At 34.3% G+C, this 15,884-nt stretch overlaps 1 protein-coding gene across 1 annotated transcript in view; it reads right to left on the bottom strand.

The window, feature by feature from the left end:
* Positions 1-15,884, bottom strand: part of rhea (Talin_middle and talin-RS domain-containing protein rhea) — a 709,058-nt gene that overhangs the window by 156,679 nt on the left and 536,495 nt on the right. Inside the window, exons 43-44 of the mRNA XM_090405775.1 lie at positions 10,340-10,441; positions 647-817 (exon numbers count right to left, since the gene is read on the bottom strand). Coding sequence (XP_090261901.1) covers positions 647-817; positions 10,340-10,441 — 273 coding nt within the window. The remainder of the gene's footprint in view (positions 1-646; positions 818-10,339; positions 10,442-15,884) is intronic.

Genomic DNA, 15,884 nt, shown 5'->3' with positions numbered 1-15,884 from the left:
CTCATAGGCCGGTCTGGGAGGCCTCGAAGTGGGTAGCCCCACCATCAGACTTGGGTGCTGAAAATCCCCTACACACCTTAAAAATTCACCCATTAAAAGAAATAACAAAGAGATAGAGCCAAGATATGGCAATCAAGAATGCAATTTATAACAAACTCAATTACATTCTGTGGACTCAGGTAGCTATTTTTCACAACACCTAATTTAAAAACATACTTTTCACTTTTATTTATGATTATTTTATAATTTTTTTTTTTTGCTATATTTCTAAAATAAGGAACTAACTAAAAGTCTCAATGATATTTTATTTATTTATTTATTTATTTTTAAAGACAAGCCTTTATAAACTCAAGGAGCTATACAAGCTCATCTAGAGCAGGCTTTTACAGATATCCATGCCAATGGCTGGACTTGAATCCATGACCTATTGGTTGGAGAGTGGGTGTGCTAATCACTCAGTCAACCAAGCAGACAAATTTATTCAACAGTACTTTAAGTTTATTTGAAGGCCTAATGCAATAAATACATTTATTTATTATACTTGGCCTATTACTTCTTTTGATAAGAAACATAATCTAACTTCATTCAAATACAAACATCTCACACATCATTAAAAGAATGAGAGAAGGTAAAAAATTAACCATACCTTAGGATTGCCACCAGCCTCTTTTGATGCATATACTAATTGAAGCGCACACTCTGCTACAGTTTTAGTTTGGTCTAGTAATGCCATCTGCTGTTTTGAATTTAAGGTTCTTGATGCACTGCCAATTGCACTTTGAACTAATGGATCAAAATAGCTTACCATATATGTTACCTAGATAGTAAGTAAAATACATAAATAAACAAAACATAAAATAAAGTAAAATGTACAGTAAGTAATTTTTGAAGTGGTATGCTATTTCATAACATGGATAAGCATTTCATCGGATGAACTTTTGTTTATGTTAAATGTATATTAAGACAGTAGCATAATCTGAGTATCTCATTCAGTGGGACAACAGTAGAATGGCAGGGTCCACACATAAGGGAAGTAATGAATTAGGGTATCAAAATTTCATTAATTCACAGTGGAAGTGCAGGATTTCAAAATTTTCCAAACCACTTAATTAGTCTAGTCTGGTAGTAATTCAGCTAAATAACTTAGCTGAATTACTACCTTAAATCAACAGCATCTAACAGTGATGATAAATGAGATAAAAATATAATTTTTTAAATCAAAAGCAGATCAATAGGAAAACACACACAAAACTCTCTTATTAAAAGAAATTAACAAGTACAATTAAAATACACACAGTTAAGTAAAACTCTGTTTCATTTCTGTTGCTCTTTCCTTCTTTCTCTTTATGAATGAACCAAGCAGATTACAACAGAAAAATAAACAATCTTCTTAAACACTCCTTCTACTTATCTGATCATAGATTGGATCCTATAAAATCCCAAAAGAAAAAAGTGCATAAATTATTAAAAAATACATCTTGGCCTAAAGAAATTACCAAACAGCTTAAACCTTACCATGTAAAGCCACCCCCAATATAGCAGGTCCCTATAATTCACAAACCTAATACCCCACCCCCTTTTTTTTTCAATAGTAGACAGCATAGACAGCCTCACCTACAACCTGATCAAACATTTATCCAAATCACATTCTTTCCTTATTAGGTAACTCTCCCTCCTCTTAAAAACTCTCTACACTTTAAAACAGAGAGCCTGCCTTAGCCTCATTAAGCCACATTTTTGGCCTGACATAACTGAATTATTCAGATTCATCATATATGTAGGTTATTTCTTATGGAAAGGAAACATATAGAAACAGCTGGATGCTGTGGGTTCTCATTCCCCATCTCTAGTTAACTTTTATATGGAACACTTTGAAAATCAAGCACTCTACACAGCCACACTCTTAAACCAATAGTTTGGCTATGCTATGTTGATGATTTGCTGTTTGGCCTTAAGGTGCAGACAGATTAAATATATTTTTGGTGTACCTTAACAGACAACATCCTAAAATAAACCTCACCATAGAAAAGTAACAATTGTCTCCTCTATTTAAATACACTAGTGAAACAACTTCATAATGGTTCATTATCCTTCTCCATTTAATGAAACCCACTTATACAGGAAGGTATTTACATAAACAATCACACCATTACCCTTCCCAACGGTATGACACTTTCAAAACTCTTACTCACTGAGTTAGGGCTGTTTGTTCAAATGATACAGCCCTTGAAACTGATCTCAGAGATCTTCACAACACTTTTTTTTTACAACACCCATGGCTACAGCCCATATAAAATAGATGAATTACTGCATGCAATCCCTACCCCCATATCTTCTACACCAAACACACAGGATCACTGCAAAACCATTCCCATCCCATATGTTAAGGATACATTAGAAAAAAACAACCAAAGTTCTCTGCACATATTATCTCCATTGGCAGACCATGCTCCGGATACTCCTTCACATATGATCAGATGGAGGAAAACATCTACATTACATAGAATTATAGGTTTGAGAGACTTTTTTTAAAATCAGCATCACCTCTGAAGCATTCGCCCAACCTCAACAAGTATGGTTGCATTAATTTACCAAAGATCTGAGAGACATCATTTTAAGACATAAATAGCCTGACTTATCTAAATTAACTTTATGGTTATCTGACCCATAGAAGGTGCCATGTAAGGACATTATTCTGTTTTCAAGTTTGAATTGTTTTCCACAATTACTTAGTTCAATACTGTGTGTCTATCACAGTTATAATTGTGTTCTGATGTGCAACCATACTCCATCTGAGTTTTTCCTTTCTTGATACTGTTTATACTGTGAAGCATTATTATGAACTTCTTTCTCTTTGTTCTTCTACATTGCTATATAGGTCATTTTAAAGATATCTTTCATTATAATTTAATACTTATTAGTTTTATTTCACTAATTCTCTAAATCTGACATACTCTATACTATTTTACTAATTATTACTAATATGCAGATGTACTTAAAAAATTATATGAAAAAAGGGAGCTAAGAAACTGAGGAACAGGTGGTCAGCTGCAATTCAGATGCATCTATATCACTGACATTATTTTTAATCATTAGTGGCACAGTTCTAATACAGCTCAAATTTCAGAAGAGAATTAAATGTTCCAACAATCAGAACAGTGTTAGTCCAGTAGATGCTACTAAATTGTGGCCAAGCTGAATACATATAAAGCCGAAATGTAGGCAAAGCAGTTAAGGAATAAATTAGCAAAAATGGCTCAATGATATATCATTATTATTATTCTGGACATCCACAGAAGCATAAGATTCATCATAGGAGGCCCACCCTAAACAACACAGTCTACTATATATCACTTTTTAAAATCATTTACCATCTGTGCATTCACCACTCTATATCAGACAATGAATTCCATGGTCCAACCATCCTCCATGAAAAAGGGTCACTTCTCACTCTCATTCCCCACTCACCACCTCCTTTTTAAACTTCCAGAGATGGCCTCTTGTACTTGCTCCTTCCCACTGTTCTAATATATGAAAAATCTCTCCTGTGTCAATCCTGTAAATACCTCTCAACAGTATATATATGGCTCAATCATGTCTTCCCCTTCTTCTATCCACCAAACTTTGCAGTTTGCATATCTTCAGTCTATCCTCATAAACACTGTAATGCTGTAAAGTCCCAATATCATTTTGGTTATCTGCCTCTGTAACTCCAAGGTTAGCTTATCCTCTTCAAATCCTGGTGATCAGATATGGGAACAATAATTAAGATGTGGCCGGATCAGAGCTTTATATAATCGCAAGTCCACTTATCTCCACTGGTCAAAGTCCTTCTTAGTATTACAGCAATTCTCTGGGTCACCTTCATCACTTTTGCAATATATGTCCTAAACTCCAAATTTTAATCTATTATCATGATACTTGCCCCATCTACTTCCTATAGTATAGATTTATGAATATGCAATATGTGGATTCCAAGTTTCAAGACCTTACATTTAGCTGCATTAAATGAACACCCCTATTTATTTGTCCATCTGTCCAGATTATTCAAATCCTACTGAAGGGTCACCACATTATTACTTCACATCATCTTTGAATAATTGGATACCCCCCCCCCTCCCTTGCAACCCAGTGACAATACCATTGACATGAAGATTAAAAAGCAAAGGTCCCAGTACTGAACTCATGAGTAAGTGTACCCCACTTACAACTTTTCTCTTCCTCTTCTCCTCCATCATACACAACACTGATATCTAATCTAATACCATGTGTTGCAACTTAAATATCAATTTATCATGTGGCACAGTATTAAATGTTTTTGCAAAATTCAAAAACATGGCAGTATATGCCTTCCCCTCACCAAATGTTTTTGTTATGTTGTTATAAAAGGCAAGCAAATTACTAAAACAAGAATGCTAGTGTTCACAGATAATATTACTATCTACCTAATTTTGTATATGATTTCTCACTAATTTCTCCAAAGTCTTAACAACTACAGAAGAAATATGAACTAGTCTACAGTGTGACAACTGCATTCTACACCCCCCCCCACTGCAATGGCACTATATTATCCCTCTTCCACTCATTGTAATATAATATTATATAATTATTATATTATATTATATTATAAAATATACATGAGCAAGGTATATTATATAATATATATAATATACCTTGCTCATGTGGTATTAGTTACATAGGTCAGACCTCTAGAAGCTTTGAAACGAGAAAGAAAGAACACATAGGATATGTCAGAAATAACAGACAAGACATTTCAGGCCTTTCATGCCACTTTGCCTCTACTAACCATCACATTGAGTGGGATAAGAGCCTTATGCCATACATAGAAGATAACTACCATTCAAGAACCTTTAAAGAAGCAGCTACAGTCGCCCGTAAAACTGAAAACCTAAACAAGAATCAAGGTCTAATTTTACCAGAAATTTGGAAAACTTTTATCAGATCATTAAACATCAAAGAAATGAACTTTCATAACAATTACGTCATGAGCCATAACGAATAAATCACGTTAACGAGACGCACATTGTCACACACAATACCAATTTTTTTGTATGAATTAGAACCATCAGTTATAACCTAGTCTGTAGCCTTCATTTTAGCTTACTAGTTTGTATTCCCTGAGGATGCCAATAGAAAAATTGGCGAAACATGTAGGAGGATAAAATAAAGCTACTTGACAAAGATTATATAAAAAAAGTGTAATAGTCTTATGAATAATTGTCAAGAAAAAATTCAACATAAAACCAAAGACCTATTTAGCAAAATAAGGCTGTTGAAAAGAAAATTTAAACCAAAATATTCAAGTACAGCTGTTATTAACAATCATACTCTTACTGATCTAACGGACATTCTTAACAGATGGAAAGACTATTGCTCAAATTTATACAATGATAATTCAGTCTCATTCAACAAAGAAAACACCGACTTCCATAAGGAATCTTGCATTTTAAAAGAAGAGGTTGAAGAGGCTGTAAAACAACTCAGAAAAGGGAACAACCCTGGACCATGACCAAATATCAAGAGAACTTCTCACATGTCTAGGTCCCATAGGAATTGAAATCATCAGAAAAATTTGTAATAAAATCTAGGAGACAGAAGATTAGCCTGATGATTGGATAAAATCCATTTTTATATACCAATAAAAAGGAAATGTCAATGAATGCGATAATTATAGAACTATAGCCTTGATCTCACATGTAAGCAAATTTCTCCTCTATATTATTAAAGAAAGACTTTAACAATATGTCGAGCACCAACTTCTTGCAGAACAGGCAGGTTTTCGAAAAGGACATGGAACTAGAGATCAAATTTCTAGTCTAAGGTACATGGTTGAAAAGGCTCAAGAATTTAATATTTCATTGTATATGTGCTTCATTGATTATGCCAAAGCATTTGAATTTGTCAGATGGGACCTGTGGGAAATACTTAGTAAAATGGGCATTCCAGAACATTTGACACATCATTTAAAACAACTCTACAAGAGGAATCAGGCTGCAGTGAAGATAAATGGAAAAACATCTCAGTGGTTCAATGTCGAGAAAGGTGTGAAACAAGGATGCATATTCTCCCCTGATCTATACAATCTTTATGGAGAATACATTAGGAGAAAGGCACTTAATGGATATGACAGTGGTTTCTCAGTTAGTGGCAAAAAGATAAATAATCTTAAGTATGCTGATGACACCATTTTTATTGCCTGCAGCATACATACCTAAGATTGTTTATCTTAAGAACTGAACGGGAAAGCCTGAAATATGGTTTAAGAATTAATTGTGATAAAACAAAATACATGACCATAGATGAAAATGACAATTTTGCACACAACATTGACTTCAAGAAAGTAGATGAATTAATTTACTTTGGAGCTCTAATAAACACCAAGAGTAGATGTCAAGTCAACCAGAAATTAAAAGAAGAATTACCATGATGAGGTTGGCAATGGTGCAATTGCAGAAAATATGGAAAGACAGAAACATTTCTATCATTACTAAATCAAGACTGGCCAACAGCCAGAGCTTCAAGATGTAGTGCTGGAGAAGGATGTTGAGAGTTTCCTCGATGGACAAAAGATCCAAAGAAGTATAATAAGTCTATGTGACATTGTAAATGAAAGCATTCTGAAATACTTTGGTCACATTTCAAGATGTGAAAATGACAACCTGGAAAAACTTATCATCCAGGGCAAAGAAAAAGAGGATGTCCAAGACTAAAATGGACAAGATTAAAAAGATCACTGGACTTACTTTGAAGTTGGTCACTGCTGCAACAAAAGACAGAAAGAAATAGAAAAACATTGTGGCTAGGGTCATGAATCCTCAGACATGAGGAGATTGAGTAAAGACGAAAGATCACAAATGAATGCAGCAACATGTGGCAAAAAAATTAGGAGACTAAGCATATCATAAAGAGGGGATTCTAAGTAAACAATCTCTGGTATTGAATTTCAGATCTGCAATATGCCTTTCTTACAGAGGTATTACAAAAAAGTGTGGTTTGGAGAATTTAGATGAACCTAGTTGTTAGAACTGCCAGTTGAAGTTCTGTGACAGTAGAATTTTTGAACATTTATTATGAACTGCAAATTACACTTTGTCAATTATTTGTGTTTTGTATCATTCAAATAGTTAATAAATACAAACAATAAGTCATTTCTCATTCTTTAATACCTCTCATAATAGCCTTTTACGAGTCAGTTTCAAACAGCTGTATCTCTGCATCCATTGGCAATTAGACATATGTTTAGATGAACTTTTTTACTCAGAATTGATACTACTACTACCTACCAAAATATTTACTATTCCTCCTGATACACTCGACATAAGAAATCTCTGAAAGAACAGACAATACAACACTAAAGCCACTTTTAATCCACTAACGAAAATAAAAAGTATACTCAGCTCTTCTAAAGATTCCCTTCCCACCAAGGTATATACTAGATCCATTGAACCTGAAACCTACCCTACATAGGAGAAAAAGACATACACATTCTGAGACAACATTTTAAGTTCCTTCATTATGGGGGAAAAAAAAAAAAGTCTCTAACGATACACTTTAAATGTGCAACAGGACTGACAGTCCTTACATCAGACCAAACCAGGTAAATTTATAAACATAAATTCAAGAAGGCCTGTGAAATGCTTATTCATCAACCCATTCTCAACAAAAATAACAGCTTAAAAGTTTGAAGGATCTAGATAGTTCATATACAATCTACATAGCATCCAGAAAAAGAACAATTCCAACAATTTTTTAAGCAAAATAACCTATATATTGGATACCAGGAAGAGCAGAATTTAATTTAATAATAATCCAGTTGCTCTGAGACAACAAAGAGAACTTTAAAGTAGCAAGACTATTTAAATTAAACATATTTGGTCTAAAATATGTTTAATTTTAAAATCTTAACACTAAAATCATCCACACATCCCATCACTCCCAGACTATATGGGACACCTAAAACACAAAAAAGGATATACCTCTTCGTCCAATCGTTGATGAAAGGTCATCCCCAACTTACCTTTTGGCTAAGCATCTTGCAAACTTATTAAATAATAAAATAAGATCAACAGAATCCTATATCAAGAATACTCAGCACTTTGTAAATAAATTCCAAGCCATTAAGATTGCACCAACAGACATGCTAGCCAGTCTAGATGTTGTATCCCTTTTCACCATACCAGTAGAAGAGGTAATAAACATCATTCAAGACCTCTTTCCTCTAGACATCACACAGATGTTTAAACACTGCCTTCAGTCTAATTTCTTCAAGGTTAACAACACTATATACCAACAATTAGAAGGCCTAGCAATGGAAAGCCCGCTATCACCATCTTGTGCAGACCTTTTCATGGAAAAACTTGAAAAAGAAATTCTCTCCACAATCTCCCCTAGACCATCTATATGGTGGAGATATGCAGATGATATTTTCATTATATGGCAAGACAGCTTAGAAAACCTAAAATCGTTTGTGAATAAAATCAACTCAATACATAACAAGATAAAATTCACTCTGGAAGTAGAAAACAACAGCGAACTGCATTTTTTAGACATCTTGATAAAGAGACAATCAAATAGTGTCAAAATATCTATTTACAGAAAGCCTACAGACACTGGAAGATATCTTCATTATACATCAAACCATAACAGGACATACAAACTGAGAATTATCCACATGTTGATAAATAGAGCCCAACAGTTTATATCAGAAGAGGAGGATACACAGACTGAACTCTCACTAATAGCCAACACATTATCACAAAATGGATATCCTCCAAAAATCATCAAAAAATATCTATATGGTGACAACCCCAGACAAGAAGAATCAAGCTCCCAGCACATTTCTACTATAGTGATCCCTTTCATCAGGTCAATTTCTTATCAAATAGCCAGAATACTAAGAGCCTACAACATCAGACAGGTTTTAGGATCCCCAAAAGATAATGTGCCATTCTACAAATATCCAGGAGTATATTACATTCCTTGCTCCTGTGGTCTTGCCTACATCAGACAAACTTCATAGAGTTTAGAGATCAGACAAAAAGAATGTGTTGGTGATGTAAACCACAACAGAAGTATTTCTTCCGGCTTAGCACATCGTTTCTGTATGCCTAACCACACAATAGAGTGGCAAAACAGCTCCATGCCATATTTGGATGACGACTACAGACATCGTTTATTCAAGGAAGCCACAATAGTGTTAATAATCGGCAGAAACCTCAACAGAAATCAGGGTACTATTCTAAACAGTTCGTGGAAAAACCTGATCCCCTCTCTCTAAATCCATCTGAACTACAGCTAGCCAGTAATCACATTACGCGTTTACAACAAACACGCATGCGTGATAATGTATAAGAACAATAAGTCCTCTCAGTCACTGTCATGTGAACGTGTAACCTTAGCTACTAGATTGTTTACAACGTTTTTTATGTTCCTTTCAATTTGCATTTAATAGTCTTTTTATGCTTTTCCATCAACGCCTTGAAAAAGCTAGACAGTTTGCTAGTGAAACTGGTAGGCAAAGAATGTAAGATATTGGTATGCATTACATATGATCAGTATTAAAACAATAAGTTTGTATGTTTATTAGCAAGACTGTAGGAAACTAGTAACTATTGATGTAATTTTACCAACATATTTATGACTTTTTATTCTCCTCCACTAGAAGACAGGCTATGGTCAATGGTTGATCAAAGCAGTTATACTTAGCTCACTGCAGTGTATATCAATATAGCTTATGATCCAGTGTGTAAATGTCTATTCCTAAAGATGATCTTGATGTAAGGGTCGACACATCAAATTTTATTTTCATCTAATTAAAGCAAGTTCTATAACACGGTGGTGTCTCTATAATTATTCATGATGAATGCTATCTTTCAGAAAATTTCTATATGGTTTTCTCTGTTCATATTTCTTAGTTTTCAAGAATGCTATGATTTGTTTATAATAGTACTATCTTGCAGGAAAAATTCATATAAGTTTTCTTTGTTCATAAGCTATTAATGATTCCAGATTTAGTCACGTGCACTTTTTAGAGTACACTAGTGCTTAAGAAAACATTTTCAGTAAGCATAAAGTAAACATTCATTAAAATCAAATATGAAAGGCAGATGTAACAAAATATATACTCCTTAAATCCTGCGATCACCAAGGTAAATTTGCAGGATATAAAATGAACCACATATTCATAAAATAAAACTTTTAGTCTATAATTAATAAATTTTTGTTGCAATACCAACCACATACTACAAGCCATATCTATGATAAGTATAATAAAATTTACCAAAAATTATTTCAATATTGTACAATAAATAAATCTTACCAGGTGACCCAATTTTTCTGCCTCTGCTTTAGCAGCAGTACGAACTGAGTCTATTTGATCCATTATTTCTGAAGCACTATTTTCCATTTGTTCCTGATAGCCCTTAAATAATTTAGAAAACAAATTAATATTCCATTAATAATCGCAAGCAGTTATATTTGAAAAAATGTCAAAACTTAAAGCATTTCATACATCACATAATTTTCAATCATAATTAAGATCATGTTTGCTCAAAGGACAAACATGATCTCTAAACTCTGACTTGTTAGATTTCTACTGCCAAAAAATTTAACGATAAACTTTTTATAAATTAACACAGTAAGGGCAGCACTCTACAGTATAACTCACTAACAGTCAACACTATTTAATTTACCTTTTTACGCATTATGCCATCTACTGCCCAGCATAATGCACCATATAGTCTATTAACACAGTGTTTTCTATTGCCAACTAATAGTGTTTTTGTCAGTTAATTGCATGTGTCCTCTAGCAAAGTTGCATGTATGCAGGATGAAAAATCTGAGTTTCTGGGAGAAAAATCCTGGTATCTTCATATGAGTTCAGCTAACTCATCTTCAAATGAATAGGTCCATGAAAACATACCTATTGTTAAGCTGTCGTATTATGGTCAAATGGACTGACAGTCAACAACAACTGCCAACCATAAGGAGAACATCTGGTTCTACCACTGCAGCCACTCAGTGCTTGCTGACTCCAACTTGGACACCCATCACAGGATACACTGGAGAAAGGCCACCTTACTCCACAGTTCCTGTAAGGAACTAACCAAACCTCAACAAATTTGATTGCATGAAATTGCCTCAAATTTAGGACTCATCCGTTGAACTTCAGCCTAAGAACCCATTCCCATTACCGAGCACTATATAGGAGTTTAGGTTCACTTTTGTTCTTTTGTTATTCTGTTTCGGTCTTACTTGCTCAACTGATATGTGCCTGCATGCACATATCAATTTGTTCACTGTTCCCAGATGATGGCAATTTGACTTTGCCAAACTATCAAAAATATTAAATAAAAGTTATTCTAATTAATATTCAATTTCATTAAATAATACGGTAATTAATGACATGAAATGTAACTGTTTTACATTCAATATTTTAATTTTTGTTCATATAAATATGTGTGTACTATAATGTGTGGATGGATGAAAAATTCAGAAGGTTTAAAGAACAAACAAACTTGTTATCATTAGATACACTATACACTGCATGCTGTCTCTTAGAACACAGACTGTTCTAAGAGACAGCAGTAGAAGAAGTTGACAAAAAGGAAGAAAAAATTGTTCAGTTACTCTGCAGATAAAGTGTTGTATACTACTACTACACATGTTAAAAAAAAACAGATGTAGAAGAATGTGGGAGAATTTATTTGAAAGTTAAAAGATTTAGAAAAGTGTGTGCATGGATGTGTATGTGTGTGTGTGTGTGAGTGGTGGAGAAAATTAAAAATGCAAATTCTGCTAATCAATATCTAGAATATCTGGATACCTCTAACCCAAAAATAACGACTTACGATGTGAGAACAACTCATATTTTCTCAAACTAAAGCTCAGTCAATTAGAAATCTCTACAAGATTTGTTTTTATCACACTTTCAAGGTCACTAGTGTGCATGCGTAGTCACACGTGCAAAAACGGCATAAGAATGGCTATTTCCTGGACTTTGGATTGGAAGAGGAGGCCTAACTGCCTGGCCACCTAGATCTCCAGACATGACTCCATCGGACTTTTTTGCATGGGGCTTTATTAAACACTGTGTGTACCAGAGAAAAGTTTGAGCTTTAGATTAAAAAGCATATCATTGCAGCAGTTGCTCTAATAACCTGAGATGATGGAAAACACTTGGCAAGAGCTCAAGTACTGTTTTTGACATCTGCTGAGTTACAAAAGGAACCCACATTGAACTTTAGTAACCTTCATAAAAACTTGGTGAGTTACTCCGTATAATAACAAAAATTATTTTAATAGACTTCATAGACGCTGAGATATATGTGTGTGCATTTTTGGATACCTCTAGCCTGGATACCCTGTATATATTATTATTATTATTATTGCACAGGGACCTCCGTGGAGTCCTAAGGTTCATCACAGGAGACCCAAACTATCAACACAATATCTATCATATCCTCCTTGAAACCATTAACAGACAAAGCACCACAACTGACTCAGGCAACCCATTCCATTCATTCACCACACTCCAAGTGAAAAATCTAGTTCTCACAATCTTGCTAGCCACACTCTTACCTATCTTCCAGGGATGGCCTTTTATTCTTCCCCCCCACTAGCTAAGTATAGTAACATTTCCCTTGCATAAATCCTATAAAATCCTTTAAGTAACTTAAATGTTTCTATCATATGCGTTACTTTTGCAATCCACAAACCTGAATCTATTCTTGTAGGGAGCATTCCACAGACCACTCAGCATTTGGTCACTCACTTCTGGATCCTTTCCACCACTTCCTCATCCCCAAGAAACTCAGATGACTAACCTCAGCACAGTAATCCAGATGTGTTCGTATCAAGGCTTTATAAAGAGGAATGATAACTCCCTTATCTTTGTTAGTGTGTTCTTCAATAACCAAGTAATGTGTTCTGTAAACTTCAACTCTCTATCTACTACTACTACCTCCAAATCCCTGGTTTCATTAATTTCCTGGAGTACAGTTTGCTCAATGTGGTGAACAGCATGAAAAAGACAAGAAAGGGAGGAAAGAGTACTGTTAAAGAAATCGGAGATGACAAAGTTGGAGATAAAGATGTTCTAGATTCTAGATTAATTACATTGAAAGACTGCTAAATGAAACAAGCAGTTACAGTATGGTCGTCGAAAATATTCAAGAAGAATGTAATCAGGAATACCTATCAATACATGAGGTAGAAAAAGTCGTCAAAAACCTGAATACGGAAAGGCAACTGGAGTAGATGATATCTGACAACAAATGCTCAAATATGCAGTGGTTTTGCAGTGGCTAAACTGCATAATTTCTGCTCAAGGAATCAAATTTCAGATGATTAGAGTACAGCTCTCATAGTACCCATCTATAAAAAGGGAAATAAAACTGCATGTGAAAATCACAGAGGAATTTTCCTATTGAGTGTCCCTGGTAAGAATTATGCAAGCGTACTTGAGAAAAGACTAAAAAAATTGTGAAAGGGAAGCATGATTGTCAAAGATCAGATTTTCACTTTAGCATAAATAGTTGAAAAATCACGGGAATACAACAAGGATCTGTAATTACGTTTTGTAGATCTGAATAAATTATTTGACAAGGTCCAAAGAGAAAAGCTACTCAAAATTCTACAATTATGGTGTAAATGGCGATGTTATATCAATCAATAAATAGTCTATATTTGAGTTGTAAATGAGCAGTTGGAATTGAAGGATGTACTGGAAGATGGTTTATGTTAAATCAGGTGTGAGGAAAAGTATCTCCACTGTTATTTATAATTTATATAGATCACAATATGAAGAAACTAATAAGAAAAGTAAAATTATGTGGTGCTATACCTGTACCAGAAATCAGCTGACATAAAAGTGTCAGTTAATTTAAGAGTATTTTTTTTCTTCTTTTTTTAAAGATTGGATAAACAACAGTTTTTAGTGTATTTTCTATTTCTCTGGATTTCAGCAGTTGAATGGGCAGATATGTCCACTGCTCTGTTTATTTTATTTTGTTTCACTTGAGATTAGATTACTCAGTAATCAGGTAAAGGAACTTGACACGTTCTATAGTGTTGTTTTATTCATGTAATTAGTGATTAGTTTCTGAGCGGAAAGGACTATTACCTTCATATGAGATCAGTTAACTTACTTTTACTTGAAAAGTCCTTATAAACAACCTGTTTCATTACAGTGAGAATCAAATCATCGTCATCATCAAATTCCTGATATATACCCTCAAGGAGTGTACAGGATACGATAGCTATATGAAAAATTACATCATTACTAACTTCCTATCTACACTTTTCCTCCAAATCAGACTGTTACCTGTCAAGACTCCAACATTATCAGATCTTATATTTCTATCGTCTAAGGCACTTTGTACCGTATCAATCCATCTATATCTTGGTCTTCCTCTGGGTCTTTTTTCCTGCCAACCTGGCAGAGAACACGTGTTTTGCTAATCTTTCCTCTCCCATTCTGTTTAAGTGACCATACCACCTGAGACACTGCTAACACGTTCCTGGATGCTGACAATGTCAAGTTCTTTCCTAATATCCTCGTTTTTTATTTGATATTGCCATTGATGCCATCTGTTCATGCCTCTAATCTTTTTCAGGACTCTCATATCTGTGGTCTCTAATCTTTGGTCAAGTGTTTTACTTCTGACTTAGCTCTCAGATCCATAAGTTAAAACTGGCTTGAACACTGTCCTGTATACAGCTAATTTAGTGTTTTGGGTAATTTCTCTCTTTTTTTTCCATATAAATTTATTCAATTAACTTCCCACCATACCAGCATTGCTGAAATGTTTTACTTGTTCTATAAGTTCTCCATTCACAATGCAGTTGATGATTTCAATGTTTCTACCTATTTTCATTGTCTTTTTAATGCTTATTTTCATACCATATCTATTACAACAGTTATTCACTTTAGTCAGGGAATCTTGCAGACTTGTAGCAGATTTATTTAGAAGTATAATATCATGCGCATAAAGCAAAGAGCTGACATTAACATCTCCAATTTTGATATCAGGTTTAATACCACTTTCCTTCATAATGTGATACATATAGATAATGAATAACAGAGGGGATAATGTGCATCCTTGTCTGACACCAGATTTAACATTAAACCACCTTCCTGTACTTCCTTCAATTCTAACTGCTGACTTACAACTCAAATAAAGACTAAGTATTGCTTGATATAATACCCCATTGACACCATATAACTGTAGCATTTTGAATAGCTTCTCTCTTGGCACCTTGTCATATGCCTTTTCCAGATCTACAAAACTTAAATACAGATCTTTGTTATATTCCCATGCTTTCTCAACAATTTGTCGTAAAGTGAAAATCTGATCCTGACAGCCTTTATTTGGCATGAATCCAGTTTGTTCTTCACCAAGCTTCTCTTCCACAATCCTTCTCAACCGTTTCTCAAGTATACTTGCACATATATTACCAGGAACACTCAGTAATGAAATGCCTCTGTAATTCTCACATTCAGTTTTATTTCTCTTTTTATATATGGGTACTATGAGAGGTCTACTCCAATCATCTGGAATTCGTCCCTCTGTCCAGGCCTTCTGAACTAAGCAGTGCAGCCACTGTATAAGACTTTTATACCACCATACTTGAGCCTTTCTGGTTGAATATCATATATTCCTGCTGCCTTTCTACATTTCAGGCTTTTGATGGCTTTTCTACTTCAAGTATGGATATGTATTCCTGACTGCATGCCTGATCAGTGTTTTTTACCTTTCTGCTATCAACACTGCTTGTTTCATTTAGCGATATTTCAAAGTAAAGAATCAAATCAAGGTCATTCAATCCAAAGGCTGAAACTAGTACTACCACCTGTTGCACTA

The sequence above is a fragment of the Typopeltis vanoorti genome, chromosome 15 (genome assembly GCF_054136105.1).
Source record: "Typopeltis vanoorti isolate ZY-2024b chromosome 15, IOZ_Tvanoo_1.0, whole genome shotgun sequence".
In the NCBI taxonomy this organism is placed as follows: Eukaryota; Metazoa; Arthropoda; class Arachnida; order Uropygi; family Thelyphonidae; genus Typopeltis; species Typopeltis vanoorti.
The sequence above is the reverse complement of the archived record's forward strand: the minus strand, read 5'-3'. Positions and strand labels throughout refer to the sequence as shown.